A 27,021-nucleotide genomic window follows, 5' to 3' on the forward strand; every position below is an offset into this window, starting at 1 on the left:
CTTTGAGAGAGTTTGAGTAGTAAGCTTGAGTTGTGGCATCAAGCTACTTAGAGATACTAAGTCACACATCATTTGTAATTTCTCATCATGTAATTGTTGTTTGAGCCCCAGTGAAAAGCTTGTCTTTGTAACTTTCTCAAAAAGGTTTTTCAAAATTGACAAGGAATTTATATCATTGCAAGCATGCACAGGCAAAGGGATAAGTGAGAAGGCAATTGAAATCCTTGAAAACAAAAAAAGGTCCTTGCAGGCTACAGTAAAAGACAACAGATTATGAACAATAACATAAACATTATCAACTATAACAACTAAACTAATTTACTGAGAATTTAAAGAGAAACATGAAAATATAAGCACTTTATTTGTGAATTCTGTGATTAAAATAAATGGTATCAATAATATCCAACTTTGAGAATACTAACTGACCTAAAGCTCTGCAAAGCATTACAAATACATAGACACGGGCTACGGTTCTCTTCTAAATCAATTAAAAAGTTCATTCATTACCTATATCCACCATTGTTCTCAAGACTGCGAGGACTATGAGTACAATGCCCTTAACCAATACAAACAATGAGCATGCCAGTTGTAGCCAGGAATAGAAAAACATGAACATAAGACATGCATGCACGGAATTTTTGGGTAATTAACTGAAACCAGCATATTAGTAGTAAATCATTCTGACATTAATGCTCATGCTGAACAAGGAAGCGTGTCTAGTCTCTTCAATGACACCAATAAATCTAAAACATTTCAGGTAGACTTAGGATATCACACAATCATAATTTACTTCATTGATTCTTCATTCACTAACACAGATGACTTATGAAATTTGTCTTCTTTGCGTGGCAGTTCCTAGAAAAATTGAGCGTTTATGCACAGTTTAAACATATCATATATTTTCTCCCTCAATTATGGCTACATTAATATTAATTTATTTTCTTGAATTCATCCAAGCCAGGTTAGCTTCCCCAACTGTCCATTGTAGATATGCTCTCAACTGCGTTTAAGCTATTTTCCCCATTAATGGGATCAACAATACAACCCTCAGACATAATATTTCCCTAAATCCGTGAAACAAGGATAAACTAGGACTCTAGAAGTCAAGTTTTCCTTCGCCATTTTATTTTATGGTAATTGGTAAGTAGCCAAGGATATAAGACAGTGATAACATGAAGTTACAGGAAAAAAATGATCGAATAAATAAACTACCTCTCACTGAAGTCTTTATAATGCTCTGAGAAGTCCTCCCCTAGCCTATCTGACGGTTGACCAGTGACAATCTTGTAGCCACATAAACTGTTTGTAGCATTAGGAGCCTAGACAACAGTTGAGAAAATTAGCATTTAATAGTAGAAAGTGGCAAGAATATATCTTGACAAAGGTGGATTAGAGAGAACAACCTTGTAAGCTAAATGATGAAAAGTGTACAACAAGCACTCTACGTAGGTAAAATTCATCTCTTCGCCAGTCTTTCTCCGAGGCATGTATTTCTGGGAAGAAAGATCAACAAAATTTCATGAAGATCTACATAAAACCACACAACAAAGTTCAAGGCAGCAACTTAAGCAGGTATTTGGAGGGCACCAACTCTGAGTTGAAGAAGATGTCTAACTTAATCTACTCTGGAAGTGAGGTATTCAACCCAGGGATGGGCTAGATACAGACAATCACAATATTGTAGTTGGCTGAAGCAGTTATTCTTTTTTCAAGTCAAGCATTCATTGAGCATACATCTCAAAGCAAGGAAGAAAGCATCTAGAAGACAATTACATCTAAGTCTAGAAAACTAAAGATATATAAAGACAATATAAATGGAGATTCAAAAATATATTTCCAAAAAAAAAAAACAGTGGATGGTCGATCCACAATGTTGATGTCATACTATTAGCAATACACATTTAATGGATGGAACTGAAGATTTGGAAAAATTACTGTTGGAGGTGTAGATGTCTAAATATTGCTAAATATTCAGTTTCATGCTTTAAAGCATATTTTACATAATAAGGCATTAATAGTAAACCTGAAACCACTTAGTAGAGCTAAAACTCAAACTAGAAGGGGAAAAACTTGATGGATGGATAAAATTAGTAGAATGATGAAGTTACATCATGTGAATTATTAACCCATTGTCTCCTTTGTTGTTTGTCTTGGTTATGGAAGCCCTGGGGAGAATGTTGGATAGAGCTGTCCATGATGGTCACATGTCAGGCTTTGGTGTGGGGTGTATAGAGGGAAGAGCTTTGGTGGTGTCTCATCTTCTCTTTGCGGACGATACTCTATTTTTTTGTGACGCTGATCTGGATCAGATTTTGTTTCTCCGTGTGATACTTATGTGGTTTGAGGCGGTCTCTGGTTTAAAGATAAATTTGGGCAAGTCAGAGTTGGTTCCTATTGGTACAGACCGTACGGTATTTAATTTTCACTTATTCTTTTGCACATCCTTGGCTGTAAACAAGGTAATCTTCCTATGAAATATTTGGGTCTTCCTTTGGGAGCCAAATTCAAGGATAAGACAATATGGAACCCAATTTTGGAGAAGTTAGAACGAAGGTTAGCAGGGTGGAAACGTTTGTACTTATCTAAGTGAGGTAGAGTCACATTAATTAAAAGCACATTATCTAATTTACCCACTTACTTTCTATCTTTATTTCCCATTCCTGCTGTTGTGGCTAAACGTATTGAGAAACTTCAAAGGAATTTTTTATGGAGTGGCATTGGTGATGAACCAAAATTCCATTTGGTTAAATGGGATACTGTTTGCTCTCCCATTTCTTCGGGTGGTTTGGGGATAAGGAAGGTGAGACAGTTTAATGAAGCTTTGCTTTGGTGGTTATGGAGATTTGGGATGGAGAAGGCTGCTCTTTGGAGGCAAGTGATAGAGGTGAAATACGGCTGTGAATGGGGTGGTTGGTGTACTAGGCCTGTTAATGGTCCACATGGTGTTGGCTTGTGGAAAAATATTAGCCGGGGATGGTCTTCTTTTTCTTGCCATGCTCTATATGATATTGGAAACGGGTCTAAGGTGAAATTTTGGCAAGACCATTGGTGTGGTGAGACGACTCTTGCAGTCAACTATCCTGATTTGTATAGATTTTGCTGAGATAAAGAAGCGAGCGTGGCTGAGCTTATGAAGTTTGATAATGGAGTCTTGTTTTGGGATATAAGTTTCTTTAGGAGTATGCATCTTCGGGAATTAGAGGCCTTGGCTGGTTTTATGGATACCATTTATGGTGCATCGGTGAAGGGGTCCAGTGAGGATAAGATGTGCTGGAAATCTGATAGAGAGAAGGGCTTCTTGGTTAAAGGTTATTATGGTATTTTAATGGGCTCCAAAGATTGTGGCTTTCCTTGGAAGAGTATTTGGAAACAGAAAATTCCATCTAGAGTAGCTTTTTCGTTTGGACTGCTGCTTTAGGGAAATGCTTAACGATTGACAATTTATGAAACAGTAAGGTTTGGATATTGGATTGGTGCTACATGTGCATGTGTAATAATGAGACGGTTGATCATCTTTTTATTCATTGTCCGGTTGCAATGGAATTGTGGGTTATGGTGTTTGGTTTGTTTGGAGTGAGCTGGGTTATGCCGCAATCTGTAGTGGGACTTTTAGCATGTTGGCAAGGCAGATTTGGTCATTATCAAAATGGGTTTATTTAGTTGATTGTTCCCTCATTGTTTATTGTGGTGTCTTTGGAGGGAGGGAAATAGTAGGTGTTTTGAAGATAAGGAAAGATCCATTTCGGACCTGAAGCTATTTTTCTTTGTAACTTTGATGGATTGGTTGGCTGCTTTGCAAAACCAATCATTTTCTTTTGTTTTTTAATTACTAGATTCTTGTAATTTCTGTTTTTGATTGTTTGCCTCATGTACACTCCTTGTGTACTTGGAGTTCTTTTTGTTCTCAATAAATTATTACTTATCAAAAAAAATTATTACAAGATACGATCTAAAAGTTTCAAATACCAGCTAGGTAAAATTTATGGTTCTGATTATACATGTTACGAATGCAATATAGCATAGAAACTGGAAAGTAATGTCTCTCAAGTCTCAACTCTAAGGCTACGTTTGGTTTGCGGAGGGTCTATTCCTAAGAATATTTAAGAATATGTTCCTAAGAAATAAAATGATGAGATAAAAAAATGCAATTCAAGAAACTAAGTGGGTGGGGGAGAAAGCTAGAGAAATCGATAAATCAGGTTTTAAACTTTGGTACACTGGAAAAGAAAAACATAAGAACGGAGTAGGCATTATTATAGACCAAAACTTAAAAGATAGCGTTGTGGACGTAATTAGAGTAAGGGATAGAATTATAAAAATCAAAATGGTATTAGGACAAGAGATAATAAATATCATTAGTGCTTATGCTCCTCAAATTGGCTTAACAGAAAATCTTAAGAGACAATTTTGGGAAGGTATGGATAGTATTATACAAGGCATACCAGGGACTGAGAAAATATTTATAGGATGAGATCTAAATGGACACGTTGGAAAAGATAATAAAAATTATGAAAGGATACATAGAGGATATGGATATGGAGACAAAAATGAGTCTGGGGAGATGATCTTAGACTTTGCTATGTCATATGATTTTAGTATAATGAATACTTGCTTTAAGAAGAGAGAAGAACACTTAATAACCTTTAAAAGTGGACAAAATAGAAGTCAAATAGATTTTTTTTTAACTAGGAGGGTAGATCGTGCATCATGCAAGGATTGTAAAGTTATTCCAAGTGAAAGTCTAACAACACAACATGGAGTCTTAGTGTTAGATATATGCATTAAAAAATAGAAGAAAAAGGATAAAATAAACCAGTGTAGGAGAACTAGATGGTGGAACCTAAAAGGAGAAAATACAATAAAATTTAAAGATAAAATGATCAAAGATGGGGATTGGACCTTAGAGGATGGGATAGATTCAAATACTCTTTGGAATAGATTAGCTAACTCTATTAAAAAGATAGCAAAAGAGATTTTAGGCGAATCAAGGGGAAGATTCTCAAATAGTAAAGAAAGTTGGTGGTAGGATAATGATGTACAAAAAATCATAAAGACAAAAAGAATTTGGTATAAAACGTGGCAAAAATGTAGAAACAATGATAACTTTGAAAAATATAAGGAGGCAAGAAAAGATGCAAAAAGGGCCGTTAGTGAAGCTAAATATAGATCATTTAATAGTTTGTATGATAGATTAGGTACAAAAGAAGGGGAATGAGATATATTTAAACTTGCTAAAGCTAGAGAAAGGAAGAACAAGGACTTAGGAAATGTAAAATGTATAAAAAGTGAGGATGATATTGTCTTGGTTAAGGACGAAGATATTAAAGAAAGATGGCGAAGTTACATTAGTAAGTTGTTTAATGAAAACCAAATAGAAGGCTTAAATTTAGAATTGTCAAATGAGGAAAAAACTAAAAATATAAGATTTATTCGAAAAATTAGAGTTAACAAAGTTAAGTTTACACTAAAAAAGATGAAAATGGGAAAGCTATGGGACTAGATAACATCCCAATTGAAGTTTGGAAATGCTTGGGTGATAACGGAATTATATGGTTAACTAATTTATTTAATACAATTGTAAAAACTAAGAAAATGCCAGATGAATGGAGGAAAAGCACTTTAATACCTATATACAAAAATAAAGGAGATATTCAAAATTGTAATAACTATCGTGGAATTAAACTTATGAGTCATACGATGAAACTATGGAAAAGAGTAGTTGAACAAAGATTAAGGTTAGAAACGAAGATCTCAGAAAATCAATTTGGTTTTATGCCTGGGAGATCTACCACAGAAGCTATTTATCTTTTAAGAAGATTAATGGAAAAGTTTAGGGAAAAGAAAAGGGACTTGCAAATGATATTTATTGACCTTAAGAAAGCATATGATAGGATACCTAGGGAAGTTTTATGGTGGGTTTTAGAAAAAAAGGGTGTATGTTGTAGGTATACTGATGTCATTAAGGATATGTACGATAGAGTAATGACTAGTGTAAAGACTATAAATGGAGAAACTAGAGAATTTCCAATTACCATAGGTGTACATCAAGGATCTGCTTTGAGTCCTTATCTTTTTGCTTTAGTAATGGACCAATTGACTAAGAGTATTCAAAAGGAGGTTCCATGGTGTATGTTGTTTGCAGATGATATTGTATTAATTGACGAAACTAGAGATGGAGTAGAAGCTGAGTTAGAATTATGGAGAGAAACTTTGGAATCTAGAGGCTTTAAGATAAGTAGAAATAAAACAGAATATATGAAATGTAATTTTAGTAATGATAGGAGGAATATTGGAGACAAAGTTAAACTTGATGATGAAGAAATAAATAGTATTTGTAGATTTCGATACCTTGGATCTATTATGCAAGCTGAAGGAGAAATTGAAGATGATGTAATGCATAGAGTTAAAGCAGGTTGGGTAAAATGGAGAAGTTCTTCAAGTGTTCTATGTGATCGTAAAATACCCTTAAAATTGAAAATGAAGTTTTATAGGACAGTTATAAGACCAGCTATGCTATATGGATCAGAATGTTGGGCGACGAAGAAACATAATATCCAAAAAGTAAAAGTTGCCGAGATGAGGATGCTTAGATGGATGAGTGGTATAACATTAAAAGATAAATTAAGGAATGAATATATTCGTGGTAAGTTAGGTGTAACTCCTATAGAAGATAAGATAAGGGAAGGACGACTCAGATGGTATGTACACTTGCAACGTAGGCCTTATAGTGCACCTGTGAGGAAGAGTGACTTAGTTACTGTGGGGGGCAGTAGAAGGGGTAGGGGTAGACCTAAAATAACTTGGGAGGAGATAGTGAGTAAGGATTTAATATCTTTGAATCTATCAAAAGAAATAGTCCATGATCGCATAAATTGGCGGAAAAGGATTCATATAGCCGACCCCACTTAGTGGGACTAAGGCTTGGTTTTGTTGTTTTGTTGTAGATAAAAAAATGCAATTAAACCTGCGTAAGGATTGATAATTTATAGTAAAAACAAAACACAAAAAAGTCATCCCATCAAACAAAGAATAAGATAGGTATAAACAATCCCATTGTGAAATTTGGGAGTAGTCATTCCTTGTCTATTCCACATTATGGATTAGTAAAAATTTTGCATCATCATTTGCTAAATGATGATAGAACTTCTTTCATAAGTATAAATCCAAATGGTATCATTTGTTATATTTCAAGGGATAGAAATTAAACCTAACATAATCTAAATTTGTTAGTGTTTACATCCGGTAACATTCACATCTTGCATAGTAACAAACTAATGCTAGGTGCATTATGAGTATTGTTAAAAGTACAAATTAGATGGCAGACTGATTTAGGTTTCGTGAGCTATCAAAAAACCCAGCTTTGACCGTACATGCCCATTAACGACAATAGGCCAGGCTCCACGGTTGCATAAATTGTAGCCCCACAATTACATTATCAACTACAGAATATTTGAGCTTGTTCAATGAAAAAGAAAAAGAAAAAGAAAAAGAAAAACCAAGTCAGACAATTTCCAATGATACCAGCAAACATGAGCATAAAAAAATTGTGTTATAAATTTAAAATGTGGGAAGCACTTTATGATGGAAAGGCCAACAGCTTGGACTAGCTCATATGCAACCCCCAAAAAAATAAAACAAACAAGACAACAATAACAAATGCAGCAATAATAAAAAAAGATCATTTTAGACCACAAAACTAAAGATATGGGTGAATCAACTTACGGCTGCTTTAACCAATACGTGTACCTTTAAGAGCTGAGTAACAGAGGGAAGAATCTGCCGTGAATCTTGCGGCGTGGTGTATGGTGAACTTTCTGCAAGGTTTTTGAGCAAATCCAGTTTCCGTTCTTCAGGTAGCTGCCAGAAAAAAGCATGGTTAGAACAAATTTCTTAACCTATTATTAGGATAAACCAATAAGAGAGATACTCATAATCGCAGTTACCAAGACTCTCTTCATAATAGGGAAGGCTGTAAAGCAAGAAACCAATTTCAATAACTACTAGAAAACTACATCGTCTGAAAGTAAGTTTAACAATGCTATAGATGGGCTATGAAAGAAATGCAGCCCAAGCTCCAGCTTCAGTGCTTCATTTGCCAAGAGATCAGCCAGTTTATTACCTTCCTAATACATATGCCTGAAGTGAACCATGCAATCTCTAAAAAGGAATTTCCTACTTCCCAGGGTGTGTTCCATGTATTAAGGAAGGATTTAAAGGATCTGTGACATTATGAATACAGTGAGGTACCAATAGAAAATTGGACTACACCATATTCTTCTACAACCCTTCTACTCTCCTCTCTTTTCTTTTTTTTTTTTTTTTTTTTTTTTTCCTAGACAATTCAAATATCCTTGCACAAAAATCTCAGAAATACAATATGTGGACCAAAACTACTCAAAGCTGAATTCCCTAAAATATAACCTCGACATACTTTAATGTTTTCTGAAATTTATTATATGCTTAAGCATCAGTTTTCTCAGTGACCTTTAGGCCTTCTCTGGAACTTGGAAAACATTAGGGGAAAAGAAAAAATGAAGGGATCCACATTCATGCTTGGTAATCAAAGAAAGTGAGGAAAAAAAAAATAAAAATATAACAAATCAATGAACAAAAATTTAATTTTACACATAATTAACATTTATTTTTCTTAATTTTTAATCATATTAGAACATATTCTCATTCTAAATAACACTAGGTACAGAGAGAAAATTCAAGGGAAAATCGATTTCCTCTTTATTTTCCTTTTTCCTCACTTTCCTCAAACAAAATCCTTGATCCAAAAAAGAGCCTTAAAAAATTAGGTATCATATCTCCCATATATTTTCAAGCAATATATTTCCACAATTCAGTTGAGCATCCTAGGCAAGCCTGAAGAAAGCAGCATTCCCAGATGACTCATCCCAACTGCAAGAACCCATCACATTTTTCCTTCCACAACAAAACTGATCATCATTATGTTAATCTCAATAGAGCCACTGTTGCACCACACCAAAAAAGGTAGTGAAAAAGTAAATAAAATTCTCATCCTTTCCATCAGTTTGAACCCTTAAACACACCCAAAAAAAAAAATCAAATTAATGTATCATAAATGATGTAGGATAGGAAACAAGTAATGGGGTGTATCACTTTGACCCAATCTGAACAGAGTCCTGTTGGAACCAAAAACAAAAATGTGTTTAGTTAATTGGTAGTAGGCTTATGTGTATTTGGGGGGTTTGATTTTAAATACTAATATATGTGCCTTTTAGGGATTCATTTCTAATTTCTCACATAATGAGGGGTTTATTTGTTAATTTCCTGTAATTTAGACTTTTTTCATAAATAAGATGTGAAAGTCATGCAATTTTTTATTTTTATTTTTTTTGAAAATTTTGAAGTGGAAGTTAACATAAGTTTCCCCACTTTGTATCTTCTTCTTCCTCCTCTCTGTCTTCCATCTTCCTTCTTCTTACTCTCTTCTCCTCTATTTCTCTCCTTATTTCCCTGGCATACCCTTACTTCTGTTCTGCATCACCACTACCCTGCATTGCATCAATAAACCCTTACAATGCCGGAGAATGTGTCTCACTAGTTTAATTATTGTTCTTTTTTTGGACTGCTTGGTGACGTGGGGTGCAAAATCAGTGTGCGATCTATTGGCCATTGCTTTTGCTCATTTTGGGAAAGGGAAGGATTGCTAAAAATTTATGGAGATGTGCTCTTTCTGTGTTGTTGGGAATTTTGCTGGAAAGAAATTCTAGAACTTTTTTCAGGGAAGAGCACAGAATTCATTTTTTTTATCGGTATAAAAAGTGTATAAGGGCATCAAGGTGATGCCAAACTGTAGTACAAGAAATCAAGCACCCTGTAGGGTGTCACAAAAATCAAAAATTACATTAAACTCATTCGCTACAAGCCCACTATGCCAACTAGTGACACAATAAACCACTGCTCTTTGCTGAACTGAAGGGTATTGTTGAAGGAGTCATCAGAGATCATTAGCCTAGAAGAGAACACATCAAGTCAGAAATCTAGAGCCTTATGGCTCAATAAGGGAGATCAAAACACGAATATTTCCACCGGACTGCAAATGATCAGCGCAGGCTGAAGTCTGAACACCATTTTGAGCATTGAAATCAGAGAAAACACCTTGGCAGATGAAGGGGAAATCAAAGAGGCATTTGTGAGTTTTACAAAGCCCTTTATTCCAAAACCAAAAACTAGAGACGTATTGTGGATGGAATTAATTTTAGATCGCTTAGCTCCTCTACTACAGAGTGGCTAGAAAGACCCTTCGAAGAAGCTGAAATCCTCCAAGCTATAAGAGATTCCAATGGTGACAAAGCACCCAGTTGGCTTTTCCTTGGGGTTATAGTGCTGGCTGTTTTAAAGGGTGTATTTTTCAAGATATTCCCAGAGACTCGGGTGCTTTATTAAGATGTAATTTTATTTTCTATTTTCTTTTGTTAAAGGACTACCTCACCACCTTTTTTTGTATCTTTTCTCCTTCTTCTTCCTAATAAAATCAATATCCTAAAAAGGGGAAAAAAAATTCTTACAATGTCATGATTCATGAACAAGTACTAAATCTACTCATCATCAAACCAAAATGCACATCATATTACAAAATTCCAAAATTTTACTTAAACCTTTCTAGCCCACCCTAGACATTGTAAGCTCCTTTTACAAACCTCTTCCCATTTCAGGTCAGGAGAAACATAAAGTGGCATGTCCCATTACTCTCATCAGGGGCATTTTAAGTGACTGGGGGAGTGAGGCGGTGAAAGACAAGGAACTGAGTTATATATACCCAGCATTTTTCTTACAGCTAGATCCAATATCCTAGTTATAGCAAAGAGAAAATCCATTGGCCTTCGGGTGATCTTATAGTCCCACGGGGTGGGAAAAATGGGGTTGATCCATGTTTTTCCTTCCTAGTGTTGCATTTCACTCAAAGGTTTGAAGGAAGATAAATGCATCAAGTTGTCAGCAAAGGATAACGTGATCCTCTTCCCCCAGATCCCAAATGTGAGCACCCTGAAAGAGCTGCCAACTCCAACTACCATCCATGCACTGTCCATATTAGATCTCATCGACTACCCATCCTAACTCCTCCTATATTCTTGACAGCCCATCATCCCCTCTATAATTTTTCAGTGGATCATTCCAAAAAAAAAAAAGAAAAAATCAGTGGCATCCTTTGGTCATCTTCCCCATTAGTTAGAAAAAGTGATTGTCCACTTCAAGAACAAGATACCATCATCACTGCTCAGAAAATTAAAAATGCAACCCTTAATCAAAACAATGTAATTGCAAGAGCAAAGATCTACCTAATCCACATTCTATTCTAGATTTTCAAACTTAATTAAAAAGTTAAGACATTGAAGAGAGTTTTAAAATGCACTAAGCTTTGTACCAAATACAAATCACAATAAAATCCAGATTTCTCAAGATATTGTCAGTTTTAAAATTAGTTTCAAACTGGAGGTAATTAATCTCTTTTTTTAAATAAGAAAAGGAGTTTGTTAACAACATAATCGGAAAGTACAATGAGGGAAGAATAAAATGTCCTCCCAAGAAGAGAGTATGAAATACAGTCAAAAATAATTACGTAAGTGCTTCTTGCTAATATCTAACAAGATTGGGCAGTGGCAAACCCCTAAAGAACATGAAACAATGGACCCACAGAGAGGTCAAAAAGCTGCTTTATCCCACAACAAACCTGGGTAGGTGATCTGACCATCGAAGATTCTCGCATTCCCTTCAAACACAAAATAGTAAACACCACACTATGCCATAGCACTTTTTCCCTTCCTACTATTTCCAAAACCTAAGTATCTCACAAGAAAAAGGTCAGCTTCACCAAAACAAGAAATTAGGCACTCCAAAGAGGTTTAGTAAACCTGCAATGTAGGATGAGGTGAGCACTCTTTTATTGGACTCACGGCATATCACACACATATCAAGCTTGATAATCATGTGAGGCCTTCTGGTCTGCAGTGAGTCATGCATGTTAATCATGTTCAAGTCACAATCTAGAAAAAGGTCCTAATCTTGAATGGCACTCTAGCCTTTCAAACAATGTAGTTCCAAGGGGAAAAAAATTAGGTTTGGGAGATTTGAGAAGATAGAGGGAAAAAAAAGACATTTGGTGAAAAAAATACCTGATGAATTGCCCACTGACACTCTCTTGACTCCCCTTCTAGATGGAACAAAATGACTCAAGGTATTGAGTAAAGTTGTCACCTCAACAACCTCTCTTTTGTTGAGGTCCTAAAGAAGTGGAAATCCTAGGGAGGAGAGCCCCCATCAAAAGGAAAAAAAGGTGCTAATGGTGCATTGTGTAAGGAAAGGAGTTTAAACAGGAAAGACACCAATGACTCCAATGAACCCTCTCCCACCCAGATATCCTACTAGAACCAAGCCTTATTGCCATAGCCCACATTGAAATGGGTCCCAGAAAGAACAAACTAGCAACCCAAGACATGAATTTCCAAAGGTTAGCATGTGAAACAAAACCACTTCCTCTACTGTCTCGCACATGCCAATGCACCCTATACTTGCTTTTAATCACTTATGCCATAAGCAATTAAAACTCTAAGAGGATTATGGAACCTCCACAACCATTTCCCCATGATTTTTTTTGAAAAACACATTGCCAAGTCCCAACCCCCCTTCTGATTTGGGTCCACTGACAACCTCCAATTAAAAAGGCAATCTCTCCTATTCTCCTACAAACCTAACCAAAGAAAGTCACACATCGTCCTCTCCAATATCCTAGCCACACTCTTGGGCACCCTCAAATGAGACAGAAAATAAACAAGGACATCCATGTACCTCTAAGAGGATTATGGAACCTCCACAACCATTTCCCCATGATTTTTTTTTGAAAAACACATTGCCAAGTCCAAACCCCCCTTCTGATTTGGGTCCACTAACAACCTCCCAATTAAAAAGGCAATCTCTCCTATTCTCCTACAAACCTAACCAAAGAAAGTCACACATCATCCTCTCCAATATCCTAGCCACACTCTTGGGCACCCTCAAATAGACAGAAAATAAACAAGGACATCCATGTGACCCCCTAAGAAAATTTACCCCTTTTCCACCCGTCCAACCTCCTCCCAATTCTCTCTATTACAATTTAAGTTAACAAAATAAATAACTTCATAACAAAATAGAGGATCCCTGGATTGCCATATTGTTTTTCCAAATCATAGTAGTCAAAGGCGCGAGGCGAGCCAAGGCGTAAAGGGTATTTGAAACCGAGAAGCGAGGTGAAGGGGCGCGCCTCACGAAGGTGAGGCACACAATTATTAAAATGGTGTAAAATGCCTGTTTGGGGTAATTGATATATGAACATATGAATATCTAGTAATATTAGAATTTAAAATGCCAAAGCATTTGATAACAAAATTAGAAATTTAGTAAAATTGCCAAGACGAAGCCAAAAGCATCAACAATTCAACATAGTTCAACATCAAATTAATAAATAAAATTTTAATTTTACACTGTTAATGTTTATTTTTTCTTAATTTTTAATTACATTTAAATAAAATTTTATTTTTAATAGTATTTGATAAAAAAATAAATAAATTTCGTCTTTATTTTCGTTCTTTTATTTTTTTAAACAAAATCCTTAATCCAAACATACTCTTATTAAATATCTCAAAAATATTTCAAATGCACCTCTTAACATGAAGCATGCATGCATTATGCCACTATAGTAAGAGAAACAAAAGAAAAATGAATAAGATGAAGATTAGATTAATGAGCAAAACCCTTTATGTTTGATTAATTAAAATAAGTGAGACATTAAAAGGTGCTTATGTTAAAATAATAATAAAATATATTTTATTTCAAATCTTCAGTTCAAATTTACGTGTTTCAAAATATTTAATATAATTTTAAATAATCACACCTTGCAATTCCAAAACAGTAATAAAATAATCATAATAATTTAGAGAGAGAGAGAGAGAGAGAGAGAGAGAGAGAGAGAGAGAGAGAGAGAGAATTGGATGGATAAGCATTCATTCTGGTTTGGACACACCCAAGTGTCTTCACTAAGGAATAATCAAGTGTAGACGCCCCACAGCTAGCTGCTCGATCTTCTTCACTAAGAAGAAGAAGAAGAAGAACTGAAAAAGAAGAAGAAGAAGAAAAAAAAAAAAGTACACGCCCCACAGCTAGCTGCTTGATCTTCTTCACTAAGAAAAAGAAGAAGAAGAAGAACTGAAAAAGAAGCAGAAGAAGAACTGAAAAAGAAGAAGAAGAAGAAGAAAAAGACGAAAAAGAAGCAGCAGAGAACAGGGCGCAGACAGCAGAAAGAAGAAGAAGAAGAAGAAGAAGAAGAAAAAGAAGATGACGACTTACGAAGGTTCGAAGGCTCAAAGACGAGCTCGCTACTGGTTCAAAATGTCGACGACGACGTGACGAACTCATGGCTGGTTCGAAGGCTCCACACGAACTCGCTAAGGCTCCTGCTGGCTTGAAATGTGGAAGACGAAGTCACGAAGGGCCGTGCTGGTTCAAATGTCGAAGACAAACTCACAGTGCTGGTTTGAAGGCTCAAAGACGAGCTCGCGAACGCTTCTGGCTGGTTCGAAGGCTCACAAACGAACTCACGCTGCTGGTTTGAAGGCTCGAAGACGAGCTCGCGAAGGCTTCTGGCTTGTTTGAAGGCTTGCCGACAAACTCACGCTGCTGGTTTGAAGGCTCGTGAAGACTCCTGCTGGTTTGACTGTGCAAGACGAACTCGCGAAGCATCATGGGGTTTCAAAGGGTCGAAGAGGACTAGGGCTCCTGTTTATTCGAGTTGAATGAGGGCTACGGCTCTAGCTCTGGCTATTTCTTTCATTTAACAGACTCAAATTTTTCAAGGCGCGCCTCACTGCACCTGTCGCTCCTCTGCGCCTCTTGCAGGTCGCCTCGCCTCGCATGGTATGAGTCGCTAGCCTCCTCACCTCTTTGCGCCTCGCACCTAGAGGTGCGCTTTTAACTACTATGTTCCAAATGAAAATATTTTACTGCAACACCCTCTCCTCCCACTAATTTCCGCATTAACATTTAGCAGTGAGCACCCTATTTTTCAGCAGCACCCACCTCCAGAAGTCTCCACACAATCAATAAACTCTCCTCTAAAATCTGCATTCCAAGTCATTAATTCTCCCATAATAACCAAAAAATTACTAAACAAATCATTCCCATTCGATGCCAACAAAAAAAGCATAGGGAATTACTCCTTGAGAGTTCCCAAGATCAAGTATCATGCCAAAAATGCACCATAAACAACCATGAAAGTGACATAAAGTTCCTCCCATATTCTCCGCATATGATTCTACAACCCTATCCCATGAGGCAGTCTGCGCTGCTCAAGAATTTAACCATAATCCTTTCCATATTGCTCCAATCAAAACCCTCCAATAATTCTCCACAAGTAAAAGGGCATCCCCAGGCCACAAGGCTCCCTGCTTTGCAAGGGTGGGGAGAGAGTCATCAGACTCATCACAAAGTATGCAGCCTTACCTCTGCTTTTATGTGGAGAGGCTGTTTCCTTAGACTCAAACCCGTGCGTGACCGTAAGCATTTACCAAGCAATATTTTATTAGGAAGTGCATTAGGCTCCCCGGCCACATTTCTCTACAAGTGGTGATTTAGCCTTCTTACCATCATTCAAGACATGGGGAAAGAGTCGTGAAACAAATGGTAAATTATTACAAGCATTATATTGTTATTAAGAGACATAAAAATTTTAGTATTACCTTATCAAAAACAGGTAAAATGTGCTTGTTCAAATAGTTGAGAAACTTGCTGTTGGATGCACCTCGCTGTCTCATAAATCAAAAAATCAATGTAACAGGAATATATAAAATATATAAAAAACCAAGAAAGATAAAAATTAAATACTATCTATACCATGAAAAAAGGAAGAGCCATGTACAGGCATGATATAAGTCTATCAATATGGTCCCCATCAGAAACCTGCATCCAAAAAGCCATTTCAAACTTAAGCAAAGGAACTAAAACATTGTAATGTGAAACTAAGTAATGACACTAAATCAAGAGTCAACAATTTAAATCACAAAACTTCAGTTAAATATGGCAGTCTACAATTCAACTTTTTAAATATATAGCATATTTGTTGAAAACAACCACATTAGTGTTCTAGCAGTTTAGTGTAAAGAAAGGTAAGAGAAGGCCAATCACCCATTCTTAAAACCAGCATTCTAAAAGAGTCAGGCCAGGGGCACAGCATCCAGGCTAAGACCAAAGATATTGAGCAACCAATCCAACCGAACAACTCAAAAGATAAAGAAGTGTTGTTAATTTATTCATGCTCATTCCAAGTTCAAAGTACCATTTGCTAAAAGACACAAACCAGAAAATACAATGTGTGCACCAGCCATGCCTTCGTAACTACAAATATACGGATTCCTTATAGTCCTACCCAATGTTTTAAAAGGCAAAGGCATAAGGCAAGGCATTTTAACCCTTAACAAGTGAGTTGTTAGCCTTAAGGCATTGGGGTGTAAGCCTTTTGAGAATTCTTTTCAGATAAAAATAAATAAATAAATTACATATATTTTAAAAATAAAAAAATCAAAAATATAATGTAAAAATATATCATATATAATTTGCAAACTACTTGCTGACCATTCAAACATTGCTAACTTGAATTCATTACATAAATAATGACGAGATAAGCAATAACATTACGAAGTTCAAATTGTTTTCAAGATCTAAGATACAGCCCTTTAATTATTCAAGAAAGGTTGAAGTTTGAGAGTTTTAGAAATTAACTCATATTATGACATTCCTTTCACATAAACATGGAGTTAAAATTTTCTAGTCAAATCTAGCAAGAGAATCACACACCCAAAATGCATAAGCCCCAATTAAAAAGGTGGGCCTTCTATACAAATATGTAAGTCTCAACATGTAGTGCATTAGTCTTTTTGGGATTTGGCATTTTATATTGAGCCTCAAGGTGTTTTAGGCATGCCTTGCCTTGGGGTGACCCACGGTTGAGCATTTTAAAACATTGTTCCTGCCTGTGATACTCTAACCAACCCATGAAGTGGTTATTCCTAAACAAGTTGTGAAAGGTGTTGGAAGAGAGGATCCCTTTAAAAGTTCTATTTGAAAAATCAAAAAAATATATATATATATATATATATATATATATATATACATATTATGAGGAAGTGGAATCACCCAAACTTCCACACCCTCACTAAGGAACCACGTGGGAAGGGCAACAAAAGAAGGGGAACAAAAAATTAATTATTTTTTTAAAAAAAATTGAGAGACAAACTTTTTTTTTATATAGAACAAGAAGATATATTAAGATAAGAAGAAGTATAAAAGAAGAGTACTGGAAATCCCAAAACAAAAAATAGAGATAAAAAATAAAAATAAAAATTTAAATGTGCTCATTTAGATAGCCTCTCTGAAAATTAGTCATACCTTTCAATCCAAATCACCCAAAGCACTGAAAGTACTGCGCAGACACAAAAATTTGTCCCTGTTTTATTCTTTCCAAAACCTCAAAGTTTTACTACCAAAAAAAAATCAAAGATAGATTCCGGAGTCACCCACTCTTCTCCGAAAAATGAAAATAGATTATTCCATTTGTATGTTGCCACCTTACAATGAAAGAAATAGATGGCTAGAACTCTCATTTGAACCACTGCACAGCATACAAATATCTGGACTAAGAGCTTTGTAGGGTCTCCCCGTTTCACTTTTTATTGCGCAACCAGTGGTAGAAGTTCTTCTATTGGAGGAGGATACTGCATCATCGACTGACGAAGGTGTATGCTGCACTGCACTGCTGGGCAGGGAGGATGATAATCTGACAAAGAGGGGCTGAGAGCCTGAAATGCATAGTTGCTACACTGAAAGATTTGTCATTTTGAGCCTTTTTCTGTGCTGGTCTTGCTAGAGGTTAGGGGTTTTGGGGAGTGGTGGTTTATGTCAGTTTATGGTTCCATGCAGTTTTCTTTGCATAGTGCTTTCTTCAATAAGCTAGCTTGCCTTTTGCAGACTGTACACCCTGAACCATTCCCCAAAATCCCCAAGGCTTAACCTCTAGCAAGGACGATACAGAAAAAAGATACAATTCTGGTGTTCCAAGCTACTAGTTGATCCCCAGATGCCTCAAAAGAAGGGACAGAGACCCATATCTTAAATCTAGAATCCCAAATGCTCCAAAAGAACAAGGAATTTATTTCCCCTGCTTCAGACTCCTCCAAGAATAAGATATCCGAGCTAACTTTACTAATCAGCTCCTTAACCACATTCCAGCAAAGAATCATCATCTAATTCCATTATTAATACCCAATGACCTGCTCATAATGCATCTTTTTCCCTCATTATTAATAATAATGAGAACTAAATCCTGATTTAGGGCCTCAAGATGGGTTAGGCATGGAAATTCACTTTCTACTCTTTAGTTTGTTCTTGTGGTAGATGTCTTCAATAGATTGATTCAAAGGACTGTACAGAGAGAATTTGTAAGAGGGTCTGGAGTGGGGAGCAAGGAGTGAGTGGGTAGTAGTTCTCATCTTCAATTTACGGATGATGCTACTTTTTTCTTAGAAATTCAATGATAATATAGTATATTCAAAGATCAAATAATCAAGCCTTTTCCACATAAAAAGGGAATCTGTTGTTACAATAGAAGCAAAAGTGATGTGGATTATTCAAGAATCGAAGTCGATTTGCTTTATAAAAAGAAGATATCAATGAACTTATATGAAATGGTTTCACGGGATTCAGCCAATTGTCTTGATCGTGGGATATCATTGAGAAATAAGAATCTGTGTAAAGAGTGTAATTGGACAGTAGGGGGCAAAGTAGAAGCAAAAATTGTTTGGAATAAAATGGCTAAATCTATTGTAACGATAGCAAAAGAGATCTTAGGTGAATCCAAAGGAAGATACTTGGGCAGTAAAAAATGTTGGTGGTGGGATCAAGAAGTCCAAAAAGCCATTAAGATAAAAAGCAAATGGTAAAAATATGGCAAAGTTATAGAAATATAAAAAATCTTGAAAAATATAAAGAAGTGAGAAAAAATGCAAAAAAGACTATTAGTGAAGCTTAACATAGAGCTTATGATACTTTATATACTATACAAGATACAAAAGAAGGAGAAAGAGATATATATAAACTTGTTCAAGCTAGAGAAAGAAAATGAAAAGATTTAGGAAATGTAAAATGTATAAAGGATGCAAATGATAATGTCTTAAGAAGAAGACATAAAAGAGAGGAGTTGAAGATACTTTGATAAGTTGTTTAATGAAAGCTATAATGAAAGATTGAACTTGTAAGTAACAAATGAGGAGAAGAGTAAAAATAGAATATTTATTCGCAAAATTAAAGTCCTTGAAGTTGAGATGGCATTAAAAAAGATGAAAAGTGGGAAATCTATAAGACTAGATAAAATAACAAATGAAGTTTGGAAATGTCTAGGGTCTAACGGTTTTGGGATAAAAAGGGATAAGACAGAATATATGAAATGTAATTTCAGTAATGTAAGGAGTAGTAGAGGAGAGAAGATTAAACTTGATAATCAAGAAATTAATAGCACTAATAGATTTCAATATCTTAGATCTATTATGCAAGCAAACGAGGAAATTGAAGAAGATGTAATACATAGAATTAAAACAAGTTCGGTAAAATGGAGGAGTGCATCAAGTGTGTTGTGTGATTGTAGAATACCCTTAAAATTAAAACGAGAGTTTTACAATACGGCTATAAGGCCGGGTGCACTTACTTGTAGTTCAGAATGTTGAACAACTAAGAAACAACATATACAAAAAGTAAGATGCTTAAATGCAAATGTTAAGGTGCATGCGTGGTATAAATTAAAAGATAAAATAAGAAATGTGCATAAACGCAATAATTTAGGTATAGCACCAAACGAAAACAAGATAAGGATGGGGTGGCTTAGATGGTTTGGGTATTTGAAACATAAGCCTAGTAGAGCACCTGTGTGGAGGAGTTAGTTCTTGTTTCTAGCATGAAAAGGGGCAGCGATAGGCCTAAAATAACTTGGAATGAGGTAGTAAGAAAGGATTTAATAGCTCTTAATCTATTAGAAGAACATGCTCTTGATTGCGTGAATTGGTGGAAAAGGATTCATGTAGCCAACCCCACCTAGTGAGACCTAAAGGTTTGTTGTTGTTGTTTGTTGTTGTACTAATTTTTTCTTAAAAGTTCATATATAGCTGTTTTTAAATGTAATTACTATATTGTAGCTGTTTGAGAGGGATTTTGCTTTAAAGATAAATTTTGGGGAGGAGTGGTATAGTTTGTAATAGTTGTGGTTCTAGATCTTTGTAGTTATCCTCTTTAGTTGGGTTTGATATTCTAGATTGGCCTATGAGTTACTTAGGAGTGCCTCTGAGTGGTCCTGCTAGGTTGGATTGTCCAAGCAGTTGGATGGGTGGAAGGAACATTCACTATAGGTGGGCATATCACCCTTATTCAGACATGTCTTTCTAGTATTCCTTTCTATTTTTTGTCTATTTTTATAATCCCAGTCCAGGTTGCTAGAAATGTTGAGTCATGAGAGATTCTCATGCTCTGAATTGGGGGAGAAAATGGATCACTTGGTTAGTTGGGAGATCATTTGTAGGACGAAAATTGAGGGGAGTTTGGGGTAAGCAAGCACCAATCCATAGTGGCCCTATTCAAAAAGCTGGCGATGGTCTTACGGTACTCTAAGATAGAGAGAATAAAATGATTTAAATTGATCATAAAAAACTCACATTGAATTGTGCATCAAGATCAGCTTGTCCTTCAATAATTTCAATAAGTTCTTGCACACGCTCTGGAGGGGCTTTCTCGCCAAATATGCTCAAATTTTTTAAAAAATCCATAAACATTTTAAATTCTGCTCCTGTTACATCTTCTAAACTCTGCAAAAACAAAAACAATTTTGAGATACTATTACATTAAAAATAAATGGAAAAAAATACAAACGAATGCAAGAAATAAGTAGGAAACAATTTATAAAAAATCGAAGCAACAACATACTTGTTTTATCAAATCAGTGATATGCCTTTCCATTTGCTCCTGAGGTTTCAAGAGCTCAGTGTATAAAGGAAAAACCTACAAATTTCAATCAGTTAGTCATCCTCAACCACAGGTAAAAGAAACAATAAATGCCAGCTATAGCCATTGTATGAATAAGTGCTCTCACCTTATCTCTAATATAGCTTAGAACCCTCTCACGAATATTTTCATCCGGGCTTGGTTCATTGGTGCTGATGTGCTTGAATAGGGCTGTTAGAGAAGCTGCAAAAACAAATCCATTAAACTTAGCAAATTGCAGTGCCAATAAGAAGTATGTTAAAAAGTATTGACAACATGCAGATTTTTGAAGGACAACTAAAAGGTATATTTATGCAATCTCATCACTGAATCCCATACACAGTAATGCATTACCATTAAAAACACCATTAATTTCTATTTGTCCTAAAAATGAATTAATGTGCTTGTACTTTCCTAACTTTCTTTATAAACAATTTTTTTTAAAAGAGAGAAAAAATTATCACAGCAACAGAAAGAATTCACACAGAGGGTAGGTCCTCCAAGAGGACAAGCAAAAGCAAATGAAAAGAAAAGAAAACAAACAATCTAAAATGCAACTCTAGTAAATCAAAGCACTTCGATCTCTGCAAGTCCTCTAGAGAATTATGCGTAGAAAGACTAGTCACACAACACAAAAACAATGCAAGAAAAACTAGTCTACTTCTGACCAAATGATAACATGTAACAACGCCCTTAAGAATTCCAGCATTACTCCCTCAACAAATACACCAAATGATAGCAAGAGCCTTTATTATTCCAAGCAACCCATGCAAAAGGTCAATGCAAGAATAGATGTGAACGAGTCTCCCCACTCTGAAAGCAAAAGACACACATTTGGTGACAGCGCTTTATTTGGTATTTGCTTCAAAAACAAATCATTACTATTGATTTTATCAATGAACTCGGTAAAAATAAAAGTCTTTATCTTCCAAAGAAGTTTAACTTTCCAAATAAAAAAAAATGTGGGATGATTAATCAAATGAGGAAAGAAATACTTGCAAGAAAATTCCCAGGGGAATCTAGTAACTAAGTCTTCTTTTCCCAAGTATGAAAAGTCTCACAAAATGAAAATCCAAAGACTGCTCATTCCCCTACAAGAAAAGAAAATCAGAAATCCAAGCATCTTAAAGGATCGATGAAAGAAAGAGATGATACAAATATATATGTATACTTTCTAAACTACAAAAATTCCAAGCTTAATGTTTCAATTTCTAATTTAATTCAAGTATGATTCAAGAAATTCATGATCACTTAAAAAAACCTTTTAGTAGGTTTGCATGCCTTCATGCAGATACCTAATGTACATGGGTTTGTCTACCCTGGAGCTTTCTTTTATTTTTATCACACAAAACTATTTAATAAATAAAAACAAAATCTAAAACTTACTAATACGATGGAAATTAACAAATACATAAAAAGAATGAATAAAATGATATTCCTATTGAAAAAGAAATATATTAAGAAAGAGGAGAGAATTACAATGTGGGAGAGGATAAGATAACCTCATAGAAGGGAAAACCCAAAAAAATCAAAAAATAAAATAAAGGAAAAAAAAAAGGATATCAAACCCTAATTTAAAAAACCCTATTTAAATCCTTACCTTCATAACTGATAGAGATCTGAAGCCTTACTAATTCATGACTGATAGAGATATGAAACCTTACTAATTCCCTCTGGCCTTTATTCACTTTTGTTTTTGCTCCATCCAATTCCTCCAGGAACAGCCAACCAGACTCCCATTCCCTACAAAAGATGGACAGCAGTATCTTGGTGACTAATCTTCTCTACAAGGCACGAAGAATTCCATCCTTAAATATATTGCTCACAGCCAAATTTACACATTCAAGCGGAGAAGGGAGCACATAAGAAACATGCCCCAGTGCATCACAGAAATCGGAAGAATAATCCAAATTTCGCAAATTTCCTCCAACAATAGACTGCTATCACAAGCAAAGTCCCTACAAATTCACTATCCTAGATATCACAACAATTTTTCTCCTTCTATTTACCTCCTTCATTTACTTCAGGCTTTCAGCAATTTTGTGTTCCTCAACATAAAATTCTCAGCATCATTTACTTTTAAAAATTTACCTCTCCGCATGTTTGAATTCATACAACTACTTACAAGCATACTTTTCTTACCTTTCCCCTTCTCTGCTGATTGTCACTCGTACACCTCCGTAACCTTGGGCGTCTTGCATTTATTTCCATTATGCAAATTCCCAGAATTAAGAACCTCTTGACACAAATTGTTGCTAAAACTCTCATCTTTCTCTCTCCATTATCCCCTTCAGAAAGATTCTGCCCATGCTTTCCTTTTAAATCTTGGTTCTAGCCATAAGAACCTTCTCTGGCGTCACCACTGCCTGAGCCTCCAATAAACTTCCACCCCAGCACCCCTATCATAAAATAAATCAGACCCTTGGATTTTGACATATGGTTCTTGGCTTTGATCACAACACTTGAAGAACAGGTTCCATCCTTTAATTGGCCCAACCCAGAACCAGAAGAGCCCTCCATTTTCTCCAAAACACTATTTTAGTGAGGCCCTTTCACACAATGGGCCTTCTCAAGAGCCTGGTGCACCTTTAGACAAAAACAGAGGTCCTCTTTTAACAAATAATTTGGCCAAGTCTAAAACAATCAACAAGCTCCCTCACCCAATTTTCATCCCCTCATCCTCTTCACGAGAAACTCTGACCGCCTCTTCCACCTTCACTACTCTAGCTGCAATCCTAGACTGTAGGAGCTGACATCACTGAGCAAGAACTAAGAGCTTCCAGCACGGAACTCTTCAGTTGCATTCACCCTTAAATGCTCATCAATAAATTATCTTGAACTTGCAAAGGGCCTAATGGATATTCAAAAAAAGTAAGGTTCAGAACTTCAACTAGTTATTATTGTTACCAATGTTTTTTTTTCTTTTTCCAAGCTATACTCACTCTTTTTTCAGCAAACTTGTTAAGATCAAATCACCATCCTCATTTTGACTTGTGTTTTAGGCATTAATAAGAGTGAAATCCTTTTCGACACATTCCCTCTTAAATAAAAACAAAGCTGACTGGAAGCCAGAATATATGCTAAGAGATGGCATAGGGGACACCATGAAAAGGTAACAAAATATTATTACCATTTTTTTTTATACGCAAAGAAAATTTATTAGAAAAAAGCTGAGCATCACGAAGATGCCAGTTAAGTACAGTGAAAACTAAGAAAAACAATACAACTAGAAAAAACAATACAACAATCATCAAAGAACATCAAGAAATCAAGAATTACAGAGAATCCCTCTCAGGTATCCCACCATGCCAGCTAGAGATCATAGAAATCCACTTATCCTGGGCAGCCTGCAGAAAAGAGGTCATCCCATCAAAAGCCCTTTCTGCTCTTTCCTTCCCAAACCGCCCAAAAAAATAGCAAGGGGAATAAGGGAAAGAGCTTTCCTTTTGAACTTGTAGGAGCAGACCCTTTCCAAACCCAAATCCCTCCCTCAAGGAGTCAGAGGTATTCATATCATTATTATTTAATGTTTTTCCTGCTTAGGGGGCTTGGGTGTGAACAATTAAACTGGCTCGAAATGGCCTGTAATTTATTCCTGAACCAAAACCTGTTATACGCTAAGATATCAGCTTCCAAGTCAGCAGCAACAAAGAAATCTCATGTTCCAGACAAATCATGCTCTTCCCAACACTGTAGAAAATATATCCATAGAACTATTATATTGAGAGAAGTCCAAACTGCAATATCAGACAGATCAACTTGGACAAGGGTCAAGCGGCTCTAGATGTCCATAAACCGCCTCCTAGACGGCCCAACTTACAGTTTTAGAGTTTCAGCAAAAAAAAAACAAAAGGATGTCTATGTTCTACATTTTCTGAGAAATATCAGCACACATCAACACAAATGACAATCTGGCATTTTTTATCTTATAACTTTTCTTATTACCACCAATTTTAGCTTGTTCTTGCTTTAAAAAAATAGTTCAGCATGGGATATATCACAACATAACAGCACCAAACAAGCAAATCAATATTCTATTGATTGATATATAAGATTGAGTTAAAACAAATATGGTAGCATAGAAATATATCTTTTTCTACTACATTAAGTTGAAAAGTAAAAATATTCAGATAAGTGAAGAAAGTTCGTAATAGTCAACATTCCATTCCACAGAACATTTATCAACCTATTTGAATACAAATACAACGAATAAGCTTATGCAGTTTGAATCAATTGCAAGCTCTCCTTGTTCCAGCATAAAAAATTTTGAACAGATACCATCCATCGCCTCGATAATGCAGCAAATTACCTTTTACATCCTGCCTCAATAATGACATGAGGGCCTTTTGCACCGCGTCACGCTCAACATTTTCTTCTGAAAGCATCAATAAATTCAAGATAAAAGCTGAATCATGAAAGAGAGTATATCCTCAACAGCACAAATCAAAAGCTTAAAATTACCTGCTGTAAGGAGCTGTGCAAGAATGTCCACAATTTTGGAAACATATTCCGGTGTATCCTTGCAAAATAAAGGGAGTCCACGAATGGCTTGGACACGAACCTAAAGCCACATCAACAAAGATTCAATAATCAATTAAAACTAAAACATGAATATTGATAACTGAAAAAAGAATAAAAAATGAGAGCATTTATCCTCAAGGCCCCTTAAACCTAGCTTAGAGGATAAATTGTTGGCCTAACTAGGCTTTTTAATCTTGTTTTGATGATAACAAAATGAAGGATACTTTAACATGTGTTATTGAGTGGTTTTATTTCAGGTCTAAGTAAAAGGACACTCACGGTTAATCATAGAAGTAAATTGGAGATCAATGTCAATCAAATGAAAGTTCCTCAGTATATTGAAGCATGAACGACAAATGAAGAGCTTAAAGGCCAAGCAGATCTTGAAGTCGAAAGTGAATCTCAAGAGGGACTTAGTGATTAAGGAAATCATACTTAAAGGGATATTTGTAAGTACTTCAAAGTCATTACTATTTAGATATGTGAAGCTCCTTAAGATACAAAGACTTAGAGACTAGCACTTGAAAAACTCTTGAAAATGTTTTTGAAAAGTTACAATTAAGTTTTTCAAGTAAACTAGATTTTAAAGAAATCAAAAATTGGAAAATATTTGAAAAAGAAGTCTGCTCAACCGACTGACTCGTTGAACTAAACATACCCAGCCGAATGACAGTACCCAACCGACTGACCAGTTTTGAACGTGGTTCAGTTAGCCGACTAACAGGAAAACTTCGGTAAAGTTAACCGTCGAGCAGACTAACTCAAATGAGTTGAAAATGCCCAGCCAACTGACAGTGCCCAACCAACTGAATATTTTGAACGGGGTTCAGTCAGCCGACTGACAATTTACCAGAATTATTTTTTGAAAGTCAAAATGGTGTCAGCCGACTGACTAGTGCAAAAATTGACCCAGTCGAGTGGGTCAGCCGACTGACTCTACGGGGAATTTCAAATTTCAAACTTTGCGAGAAATTTTTTAAAATTGATTCTCTGAATTAATATTTTTTGAAAAATTACCTAAATGATCTATATTAAATAAGGAAACTTTTCTTCAAAAAGGTCTATAAAAACCTCCCTTATTCAATGAAAAAATACAAGCTACACAAAGCATACAAGCAATATACAAACAAGCAATACACGATTTCTATGCAAAAACCCTCCTAAAGCTTTTTCTTGCTCACATCTTTTTGCTGAGGGAAAACTCTACGAAATTGCTGAATTGAAAAACAAGGGATTGGTTCTGAGTTGCATCAAGAATCCTTTTAAGAATCATTGGTGACTTCTAAACCTTAAGCTTCACATTTTTCTATTTAGTTTTGGTTCTGAAGTACGATTTGGAATTTAACTTGTACAACTTGCTCTGTGTTTTGAGAGTGTTTTTGTACGCGGATCCATTTCTCTCTATTTCATCTTTGACAGGGC

At 35.6% G+C, this 27,021-nt stretch overlaps 1 protein-coding gene across 1 annotated transcript in view; it reads right to left on the bottom strand.

Moving 5' to 3' along the window:
* Nucleotides 1–27,021, bottom strand: part of LOC131143714 (apoptosis inhibitor 5-like protein API5) — a 45,771-nt gene that overhangs the window by 8,086 nt on the left and 10,664 nt on the right. Inside the window, exons 3-12 of the mRNA XM_058091982.1 lie at nucleotides 25,540–25,639; nucleotides 25,388–25,453; nucleotides 21,188–21,282; nucleotides 21,022–21,096; nucleotides 20,754–20,903; nucleotides 15,895–15,960; nucleotides 15,741–15,806; nucleotides 7,747–7,857; nucleotides 1,404–1,493; nucleotides 1,213–1,319 (exon numbers count right to left, since the gene is read on the bottom strand). Of these exons, the coding sequence (XP_057947965.1) occupies nucleotides 1,213–1,319; nucleotides 1,404–1,493; nucleotides 7,747–7,857; nucleotides 15,741–15,806; nucleotides 15,895–15,960; nucleotides 20,754–20,903; nucleotides 21,022–21,096; nucleotides 21,188–21,282; nucleotides 25,388–25,453; nucleotides 25,540–25,639 (926 nt within the window). The remainder of the gene's footprint in view (nucleotides 1–1,212; nucleotides 1,320–1,403; nucleotides 1,494–7,746; nucleotides 7,858–15,740; nucleotides 15,807–15,894; nucleotides 15,961–20,753; nucleotides 20,904–21,021; nucleotides 21,097–21,187; nucleotides 21,283–25,387; nucleotides 25,454–25,539; nucleotides 25,640–27,021) is intronic.

The sequence above is a fragment of the Malania oleifera genome, chromosome 12 (assembly GCF_029873635.1).
Source record: "Malania oleifera isolate guangnan ecotype guangnan chromosome 12, ASM2987363v1, whole genome shotgun sequence".
NCBI lineage: Eukaryota > Viridiplantae > Streptophyta > Magnoliopsida > Santalales > Ximeniaceae > Malania > Malania oleifera.